This window comes from Cicer arietinum, chromosome 8 (assembly GCF_000331145.2).
Source record: "Cicer arietinum cultivar CDC Frontier isolate Library 1 chromosome 8, Cicar.CDCFrontier_v2.0, whole genome shotgun sequence".
Lineage (NCBI taxonomy): Eukaryota > Viridiplantae > Streptophyta > Magnoliopsida > Fabales > Fabaceae > Cicer > Cicer arietinum.
Window position 1 is genome coordinate 5,739,562 of NC_021167.2, and position 11,621 is coordinate 5,751,182.

Consider the following 11,621-nt stretch of genomic DNA (forward strand, 5'->3'; position numbering starts at 1 on the left):
TTCGGCTTATTGCCTTTTTTCTTAACACCACCTTTTGTTTTGATTTTATCCACTGGTGCACACATTGATGTTGTCTCCGGATATGCTATTTCACGCAACTTGCTCTTTAAAGCCCTTCTTCCAGCAATATTAAGTGTTTTCCATTTTTTCCAAATTATATCCATCTCCGATGTAATGTCCAACTCTGAATCATTTGTCAACTGGTCATTCTCTTGATCACTATTCAAGGTTAATTTCCTCCAATGTATATGAACAGCATCTAATGGGATTGGAACACCTTTCATCTTGTATCCTGCTAACTCACATGCACAAGGTAATCCATGAGTCTTTCTAAGTATACAACAACACACATCTTTGTCGTTACCGACATAACTGACTCTCTTGTATTCTTCAACAATATCACCTAAGGCTTTCTTGGATACCACCCAAGTCAATTTCTCAAAGAATGGATTGTTGTGTATATGCTCTTTGCGACCTTTACTTATCTCAAATGAACCTTTGATCTTAATAATTTGAAACTTCAACATGTCATTCATACCATTCCATGCCTTACAAAAATCTCCTTTACTGTGTTCCAAAAATCTCTTCAATGACCAATGAGCAGACTCAACCCTAATATTTAAACAAAAAAAATACAAAATGTGAAGTAATGATCATATATCATGCATAAATCATATATCATATATCATACAAAATGTGAAATTTTAATGACATACCTATTAGTCGTAGTATTTCCTAGATGCAATACTCGATTGGTCCATGCTTCAACAAATCTTTCCTTATGAGGATTCAACCATGTGTCTCTGACGTAGTCAAAGAAAATAATATTATCGACACATGCTTGCTCAAATACTTGCAAAAGTTCCTCGTACTCCTTCTCTTCAGAACAATAAACAATTTTCCTCCACAACTCAAGAATGGGTTCTTGCATGTCTTTCTTTAATATATACTGTTTGCATTTGGCTCCAACATTTTTGTTAATATGAAGTTGGCAAAGTAAATTTGTTGAAGATGGAAATACAACTTTAATTGCATTCATTAAAGCCAGTTCTCTGTCAGTCACAATCACCTGAGGAAATGGCGTGTTTGAAAAAAACAACTCTTTTAACTTCTCCAATGCCCACCAAAAGTTGTCTTGACGTTCAGAATCCATATAAGCAAATGCAACATTAAATGTCAACCAAGTTGAAGTTACACCAACAATTTCAAACAACGGTAACCTATACTTGTTGGTTTTGTAGGTGCTATCCATGATCAATACAAGAGGGAACATGTTAAGCAAAGTTATGGAATCTGTGTGCGTCCAAAACATATCCCTCACAACGTTGGAGTCCTCATGAGTCCTACTCCAACAAGTATATTTCTCAGCTTCAAGTAACTTCAACAAGTGTTGCATATCAGTTCTAGGTCCCATCAAATTCTTCCTGTATGTACTTCGTCGCTTGTAAATTTGATAGATACTAGTCACATTCTCCGTATCTCGATCTCTCAAAGATGACAAGATATGTCTCGGTGCAACGTGATACTTTGTCAACTCGTCAACATGTTTCTTATCTTCTTCTGTTAAGCGTCCCATAAATGCATTATTCTCAAAAGTAGCTACTAACTCATGGTTGTGAAGTCCACAGATTAAACTAATAATCCATCCTTCATCATTTTTCAGTGGTCTCGCTTTAAGTTTAAACGGACATCCACACTTTTTAGTTGAAGTACCTGTGTCATTTTTATTTGACTTATATTGTCCACCTCTATCACAACCAAGAATTACTTTTGTCTTTCTTCCTCTCTTTCCAGTCTCTACGTCTGATCGAGTAATGATAACTGCTACTCGATTTTGTCGACCTATCTCTCTTGCCCATGATATGACAGCTTCTCGTGACTCAAAAATTTGATCAGTTGTAAATGCTTCAGTTAAATCTATAAATACTGGTCGTGTGTTTTCCATCCCTAGTTCAAAAAAACAATTCAAATAAAATAACAAACAAATTAAAAGCATATTCAAAAAAAAAAAAAAATTAAGTACCGGATTTTTGAAATTTCCGGGTTAACTACCGGAAATTTCAAAAAACCAAATTTCCGGTGAACAAAAAATGACTACCGGATTTTTCAAATTTTTTGAAATTTCCGGTAGCTTCCGGAAATTTCAAAAATCCGGTATTCAAATTACAACTACCGGAAATTTCATTTTTCAAATTTCCGGTAACAATTATAACTACCGGAAATTTCGATGCAACTTACCGGAAATTTCAGCAAGGTCAGATTTTTGGGTAATTTTTTTTAACTGCTCGTAAATGAATTTTTTAAAGATAAAATTGAATTTTCAACAATTTGGGGGGTATAAGTTTAAATGGAGGGGTACAATAGCAAAAAAATTTCGGACGTTAGAATGTCCATTGAATGCTATCATATTCTTTAGGCCCAACAATTTTTCTTACATCCACATTTCTAAAAAGGATAATGTTGGATGTCCCGAAAAATCTATGACGGGCACAGTTATAATTGTGTTGATTGGTTATATTTAACACTACTATCCAAGTTTTTGGTCAAACAAAAAATTTAAGTTATTAGATTTTCCATTTGTTTTTAACCCACCGTCACCGAGTCTAAGGTCGTGATCTTTGCGAACATATCATTTGCTATATATAGAATTGTTGTTGTAAAAAAATCACACATAATTATTACTTGTAAACATTCAAACAAACAAAAAATTATGTTTTTGTTTAGAATATACATTCCAATGACACAAAACTTTTATTTTTCTTGAATTTGTATTTTCGAATTGACTTTGAGATGGAACAAGTGTCTCGTTATTTCTTATTTATACTTTAAAAAAAAAATTCTTCTTTTAGGATTAAAAGCAATCTTTTAAATAAGGTGATTGCTCATATGCCTTTCATCTTTGTTCATGAGGTGTAAATACACTTCTGAAATTCCAAAAATATATTTCAATCAATTTTACCATTTTAAAAGTTAACTTTTGAGAAAATACAACAAATAAACATTTATCTTTAGATTAATTGCAGTTTTAAATAAAGTGATTGTTCATATGCCTTTCATTTTTGTTCATGAGGTGTAAATATACTTCTGAAATTCTAAAAATATATTTCAATAAATTTTACCATTCTAAAAGTTAACTTTTAATGGCGTAACATATAATTCTATAATATAGAATCATCTGCATTAATTATTCATTTGTCATTAATTACTATGATTTATTTCAATTTTATAGGCATTAATCATTATACATCATACTATCACATTAATGTTATTTAAAACATCTTATATTATTATTTTTTAGTTAATAAATTAGAGAAAGAGACCAAAACAATTACTTTTAAAATAAAAAACTAATTTCGTGTGAATCAATAAAAATAAATAGATTAAAATTGCAATTAAACATTTATTTTTAAATAAAGTCTACACTAAAATAGAGAAAAAAAATAGGGTTAGATAACAATTCTTTTGAGTCCAGCGAAGAACAAAAGTGCTAGGATAATAACTCTTCACAATTCTTAACATTTTCTAATTTAGAGGATATCTAAACATCGTAAAAAAAGAAGAAAAAAAGAGCACACAAAAGCATAATGCACTATAAACATGAGGCCTTGGAGTCTAATCATGAAAAGGGGACCCTATCAATTGATAAACATGTGCAACCATGTTACTCTTGTCCCCCAAATTCTTCTATAGAGACAAAACAGGGGAGGCACTGAGGTCGCATAAATAGTGAAAGGTTTACCGTTAAACCAATAAACACGGCTAAGCTCTAATTATCTCGCAAAAGATTCTATATCTTATAATTAATTTCTACGATGGTTGTTATGTAAGGTTTCATCTAACCTATAATTGAGAACCTAGTACAAATGCATAAAGTACTTAAAGTACACCACCGTTCGAAAGTTGAAAGTCACATAAATAGACTATTGTTTTACAATTGTACTATCTCATATTGAAAAAGAAAAGAAAAAAATCATTTAGTTTATAAAAAAGGATTAAAGCAAAAGACATTGTCATAATTCAAATATTGTTTAAACTAAATCGGCGGCGGATCTTACGTAAAATATCGGGGAAGTCGGAGAGCGATAAATATTAACTAAAATATTATAATTGAAATTCTTAAAAGTCATATATATATTTTTTTTAGAGTTTCACACAATTCATACTTAGTAAACAAGTTGCAAAAGTTAGAATTTCAATTTTCACAAGTTTTACAATTTTCACAATTCACACAATTCACACAAGTTTTTAAAACTTCACACAATTCAATCAAATAAAATATATCTATTTTACGATTTTCATATTTGTCGAGAATTTTCTTTTCGAAAAATACATCAATTTTCTAATGTTTAAACATAGTGTCACTCTTAAAAAAATGCACATATTAATTAAAATAATTTACAATTAAAAAATAGTATCAGACTATATCATATATCAATGGTTAACAAGTAAAAGTTTGTTAATAGTTATTAATTAGTTGTTAACTAGAGTGTCAGAGTTTGTCTGTTCGAGATTAACTAGTTTATCTTTCGATATTAGTTAGTTTATCTACATATAAAGTTTGTTGTATTAATTTTATTATATTTTATTAGTATAAATTCTAAGAGATGGAGAACAAATTGAACAGAGATCTAAGAGAAAAGAAGTACCGGAAAAAATAAGAGGCGAAATGCGATGTCAATTTCTCAAAACTATAATATATAATTATTATATATATATATATATATAAGGCTTAACTGCAGTTTTGGTCTTCCTATTTTAGTTGAATCACAAAAAATAGTCCCTCATTTCATTTCTCCACAATTTTGGTCCCCAAACAGAGTTTTTGTCCAAAATTTGATGAACAATCATTTTTTTTACGTTCACTTAAGCGACACCGTGTCTCAAGATCTCGTGGAGCAATAATTGTACCTGAAATCTATTATCGTAAATGGTGTTGTGTGGCTTAAAAAAATAACATTTCATCAAGTGTTGAATCAAAATTTTGTTTGCATGATCAAAATTGAGGAAAAATAAAATGAGGGACTACTTTCGTGATTCAGCAAGACCAAAACTGCACAAAGCCACACAAAAATTAAAAGATATAAGGGATGTCGTGGCATCTGCCCGCTCTCGAGAAGATCCGCCACTGAACCAACTATAGAACAATGTAGTACTATTAAAAATAAAATAATGTAGTACTATTGCAAGTTGTTGATGTAAAACTAATCATTACTTTGAAATATTAGTTTTAAACAACATTAGTCATTGACATCATATATTAAACATTTTATTTTTTGTCTTAATTCTCCGATTTTCAAAAGAAAGAAATTTTGATGATAATATGAGATATAACTAGAAAATAAAGAAAATAAATAAAATTTGATCAATAATTATTCTAATCAAGTTTGAAATCCGATTCTCTCAGATGATTCTTCTTTCATTATAGTTTATTAATCTTTTGAGACCAATCATTTAGTTATATATTAAAGTTTCTACAATGTGATAATTCTTTTAATTTTTAAGTTCTAAAATAATATTAAAAATTGTTGTAAACAACTAATATTGATAATAATAATTTCACGCACGTTATTATTCAAGGTCCTTAGAATTGGCTGCAAAAAAACATAATCCCATTGCTCATGTACATGTATGTGGAAAGTAATATAATGCTATGTAAATTAACTAGCATGCACATGTAACCATGTGAGGCATTCTTAATCATGCTGTCAAAGACAAAATTTGAATACAAGAGTAACATGAGCATGGCTAAATATTTATAAACTTCCACCCATAATTTAATTAATTTTCTAATATATACACATTTGTTTTAACAAACCTATAGAGACAGGTATATATTGACTATAGAAACATATATGAACAATAATCTAATCCGATTAATTAAACCGGTAGACCCTTCTCAATCTTGTTTAGCCAAAAAATGAAGAGGAAGATTATAAAGTAAAAAATAAAACTATATTAGTCAAACCTTACATAGTTAAGATGCCAAAGTAATAATAACAAGACAGACAGCTAGATTCCAAATAAAAAAATACAAGTACATTTTTTATTTTAACTTAAATTTTGATCAGATTAATTAAAATTGAAAATAATAAGACCAAACATATACTACTAGTATTTATGAATCATTGTTGAATGTAACAGATTCTCCAATAAATATAGGCATTCTCCAAGGAACAAAGAAGAAATTAAGGATCAAAATGATGAAGGGACAATGCATGCCAAAGCTGAAAAGCAATTCGTACAAGAACAAAATTCCATCACCGATGACTTTGTTAGAGCGTTTCAGAGAAGCGGTTTTCCGATTAATGATGATGTCTGCATTTTCAAAAGCCACCACCAACAACGGTGGCTCCGGCGACGAAGAAAGACAGAGACGTTATAGCTACTGTGATACTCACAATAGTGAAGCTGTAGCGGATTGCATAGAGTTTATAAAGAAAAAAGCTGCGAACGACACTAATGAAAATAGGCACTCTAATGCTAGTTACTTCGTCGACGACACATCTGAGATCGTCGTTTCGATGTCCGTCATGTCATGTAAAGCATAGATACTCTCTACTTATTTTATGGGCAAAAAGGTTTCTATTTACTAATTTTATTTTATTTTTCAAATAATTAGAGGGTTACAATAATACTAATAATACATTCTTATTGATTAAAATTTGTACGAGTCTCACGTAATTTATTGACAATTACATTAATTTTAACTAATAAAATAATATATTAAAATAGGCGTATATTGTTAATACTGCATATTTACTAACTATGTATACTCTCTCTTTCAAATTATACAATTTCTAACAAAATATATGTCACAAGTTATATATTATTTGATAATTTTATATAAATTAAAAAAATATAGTTAAAATAATAAGTTAATTTATAAAAATACCAAAAAATATATAAATAATAATAATTATAAAAATAAAATATTATTAAAAAAAAGTTAAACTATTAGAGATGTGTTTTTAAATTTGATATAAAAAATTAGATTGCTATTTTATTTGTAAAATATTAGAGATATATTGTTTGTTTAACTGCATTAAATTTGATATGTTGTAAAATAAAAAAAAAAGTTAAACTATTAGAGATATGTTTTTAAATTTGATATAAAAAATTAGATTGCTATTTTATTTGTAAAATATTAGAGATTTGTTGTTTGTTTAACTGCATTAAATTTGATATGTTGTAAAATAAAAAAAGTTAAACTATTAGAGATATGTTTTTAAATTTGATATAAAAAATTAGATTGCTATTCTATTTGTAAAATATTAGAGATATGTTGTTTGTTTAACTGCATTAAATTTGATATTTTTTTAATCTAATATATTTTAATTTAAAATATTATTAATATAATAACAAAAGTTAAAAAAAAAACTAAAATACATTTAACAGAAAAAACATACAAGATCGGAGTAAAAGTAGAAAAAAATTATTGACAAAAAATAAAATTAGATTGTTATTTTATTTGTAAAATATTAGAGATATGTTGTTTGTTTAACTACATTAAATTTGATATTTTTTTAATTTAATATATTTTATTTTAAAATATTATTAATATAATAAAAAAAATAAAAATAAAAAACTAAAATATATTTAACAGAAAAAACATACAAGATCAGAGTAAAAATAGAAAAAAATTATCAACAAAAAATAAAATTAGATTGTTATTTTATTTGTAAACTATTAGAGATATGTTGTTTGTTTAACTGCATTAAATTTGATATGTTGTAAAATAAAAAAAACAATTAAACTATTAGAGATATGTTTTTAAATTTGATATAAAAAATTAGATTGCTATTTTATTTGTAAAATATTATAGATATGTTGTTTATTTAACTGTATTAAATTTGATTTTTTTTTAATCTAATATATTTTAATTTAGAATATTATTAATATAATAAAAAAGTTAAAAAAAATGAACTAAAATACATTTAACAAAAAAAACATACAAGATCGGAGTAAAAATAGAAAAAAATTATTGACAAAATATAAAATAAAATTGTTATTTTATTTATAAAATATTAGAGATATGTTATTTTTTTAACTACATTAAATTTGATATTTTTTTAATTTAATATATTTTATTTTAAAATATTATTAATATAATAAAAAAGTAAAAAAAATTAAAATACATTTAACAGAAAAAATATACAAGATCGGAGTAAAAATAGAAAAAATTATCAACAAAAAATAAAATTAGATAGTTATTTTATTTGTAAAATATTTGAGATATGTTGTTTATTTAACTGTATTAAATTTGATATTTTTTAATATAATATATTTTATTTTTTTAATAAACTTAATTTTTTGAAATATTTTAGTTATTTTTTATTAATTAAATTAATAATTATTCCATTGTTAAAAAAAAGAAATTAAACTTAGTATATAGTCCATCCACTTTGTTACTTTTTTATTAATTAATTATAAAGAATTGAAAAAGATCTCTTAAAAAAATAATTATTAAAGTAATGGACCTTGAAGGCCAATCCACGTCTCTTCTCTACTCTATAAAATAAGAAGGGTTTCAATTTCCTTCCAAAATCAGAAACGGCTGTAGCAAATTCAACAAACGTTCTCTCCAAGGTACTTTCAGTATTCAATCTTCTTTGTTTTTTTTATCAATAATCATCAATATGTTTCATGTTTTATCGCAAATATCTCGCAAACCAGTAACTTCTCTTTATCTGCTTCTGCTTTTTCCTAGTTTTTTTTTTATTATGAAAATCATGCTTCTAATTTTCGATGTTTAATTGTTTGAAAGAGCCTTTTTCTTCTTCAAATATGATTTTTTTTCTTTTATCTATTTTTATTTATTTATTTTGATCCTTTTGGTTCTAACAACTCAGTTTAGCCATGGAAATAAAATTGGATTCAATTGCCTCTACAAGGGATAGCCAAAGAAGCAATGATGCAAAGAGTAAAATTGATGAGGCAGAATTCCCTTATTTTGATAATATTCCATCCCATATCATTGCTGACATTCTGCTTCAACTTCCCATTAAGTCTCTTCTTACTTGTAAATGTGTTTCCAAAAGTTGGAAAACACTTATTTCAGAACCACATTTTGATAAATTGTACTCTGATAGAGCACGAATTAGTTTCATAATTCGAACCTATAATCATAACTTTATGCCAAAAAACTTTTATCATCTTGAGTGTGAGTCTGAAAAGTTTGAGATTGGAAGAAACAACCCTGTTAAGCTTAATCCCTTATTCAAGCTTCGTCTTTGTTTTGACAAAGAATGTTTGAAGAAAGATAATTATTGGAATAGAAAAAGGCCTTTTATTGGTTGCAAGGCACGTCATGATAAGTGTGGAATTCTGAATTCTTGCAATGGCTTGCTTTGTTTGTGTCATCATAATAATTTAACTCCTTTAGTGATTTTAAATCCAACCACTGGCGATTTCATAAGACTTCCTGAAGTTACTAAAACTCCTAAGAGGTTAAACCCAACTCTGGTAAGAATTGTAGGAAACGCCGGTTTTGGTTTCCATCCTAAAACTGGTGAATATAAGGTTATACATATGTGGTTGAAATATGTTAAGGGGAACCGTGTTATGCCTAACGGTGTTAGCCGTCCCTATGGTTGGGTGTTTGAAGCTATGACCCTTGAGATACACACGCTTGGAACATCATCTTGGAGAAATGTTGAAGTGGATCCTCAATTTTCTATTAAGGAGCTTAAGCATGCCACTTGTGTGAATGGTGCACTTCATTGGATCAGATTTGATAATTGGCAAATGTCAATATTGTGTTTCAACTTTGATAGTGAGATGTTGCAATTATTCCCTTCTCCACCTTGTTTTGAAAATAATAATAATAATAATGAAATGAGTTATGAGATCATCCGCATGGGACAATTAAGTGGATTTCTTTACATATGTTGTGCTTCTGATCAAAATGCTACAATGTGGATTATGAAGAAGTATGGTATTGGAGAATCATGGACTAATGTGTACAATATTGATATTTCCAGCAACCGTCTTTTCCCTTCACCTTTTACTTTATGTTGTCCATTAAAACACTTTGAGGAGGGTGCTATCATATTGTTATATTTATATAAGTCTCATTGTTTTATCTATTATGAACTCGAGAAGAACCGATTCAAAGTTTTTCAAATTCATGAGAATCCACCATTTTTTGAAGTAATTCCACATATTCCAAGTCTAATCTCATTGAAAGATGTTGTGAAAGGAGACAATATTGAGGTGCTAAATATCCACTCAAGGTAAGGATGTTTCTTTTAATATTCTATTTTTATTTTTATTAGATAGTTAAATCTGATGCTTTTTTAGAAGTCACAATTGCTTTGAATAATAGGAAAAGTTTCAGCTGGATGAAAAGGGCTTGTTGTTCCCTACAGATCCTACCAATTATGATTGTGATATTTTATCAAGATTTAAAGATGATGTTAGTCCATCCAATTATAACTTTTTTTTTGTTTTGATTCATTCCTTTCAAAATAAAAACCCTTGTTTTTAGTATTCGAAAGGCAACAATTTTTGAATGTCCAAGGACCGAATCTAAACAAAAAAAATTTATATGGACTAAAACAAACAATTATATAACTGTAGGTATTAAAATCATATTTAAATTTTTTATCAATCAATTGATTTTACAACGACCTATTCATGATGCTATTGTTTATATTTATTATAATTTTAGTTTTTGTTCTTATCTATCACATTTGATAACATCTTGGCAAAAATAGTTATTGATGATATTTTTTTTCCTTACAAATTACATCCTTCAAATTCTCTTTTCATCTCTGTGGATATAATGAATCTTTTTAATAAATAAAAAATTGAAGCTTTTGTTGTTGATAAATAGTAGATGGACGTGCTGAGACTATTCCACCTGCATGGAAATTGCAGTTTAACAACACTTTTTAATCATTGTTTGCTAAAATTGTTGCAATTTATATAGGTGTACAAAATTTAAATTACCAGAAGAAAATGAAGTTCTATCCTTGGTGCAAGAGTTTGTGAACACTCGCATGAAGATCACTACGATGTGAGGACCACACCTCTTAAAAAGAGTGTGTCTGCTACATTTATTTGTAATACTTATTTCTCTAGTTACATATATAAATAAAAATCAAGATAAAATTGATTTAAAATTTGAGTTAAATATATTATGATTTTTGCTATATTTTTATTAGCTGGAGTAATTACTTATTTACGAGCTTCATTCCAGCTAGAAGTTTATTAAATTCTTGAGTCAAATCATATAATTATATATTAAAGTTTCTATAATGTGATGATTCTTTTAATTTTTAAGTTCTAAAAAAAATATTAAAAGTTGTAAACAAATAATAATGATAATAATAATTTTATGCACGTTATTATTCAAGGTCCTTAGAATTTGGCTGCAAAAAAACTTCGATCTCCTCATTGCTCATGTACATGTATGTGAGAGAAATATAATGTAATGTAAATTAACAAGCATGTGAGGCATTCTTAGTCATGCAGTCAAAGACAAAATTTGAATACAAGAGTAACATGAGCATGGCTCAATATTTATAAATTTCCACCCATAATTTAATTAATTTTCAAATATATACACATTTGTTTTAACAAATCTTTAGAGACAGGTATATATTGACTATAGAAATATA

At 27.5% G+C, this 11,621-nt stretch overlaps 1 protein-coding gene across 2 annotated transcripts; it reads left to right on the forward strand.

The window, feature by feature from the left end:
- Nucleotides 1–8,483: 8,483 nt before the first annotated feature.
- On the forward strand, nucleotides 8,484–11,153 carry LOC101500175 (F-box protein At3g07870-like). 2 transcript variants are annotated; one of them, XM_004512071.4, is made up of 3 exons: nucleotides 8,484–8,586; nucleotides 8,850–10,232; nucleotides 10,931–11,153. In XM_004512071.4, exons 2-3 carry the CDS (start codon nucleotides 8,857–8,859, stop codon nucleotides 11,019–11,021), a joined length of 1,467 nt encoding a protein of 488 aa, XP_004512128.1. In that variant the 5' UTR covers nucleotides 8,484–8,586; nucleotides 8,850–8,856; the 3' UTR covers nucleotides 11,022–11,153. The 2 variants fall into 2 exon arrangements, with proteins under 2 accessions (XP_004512128.1, XP_012574463.1); XM_012719009.3 differs by having other exon boundaries at nucleotides 8,486–8,586; nucleotides 8,855–10,232.
- The last annotated feature ends 468 nt before the right edge of the window (nucleotides 11,154–11,621 follow it).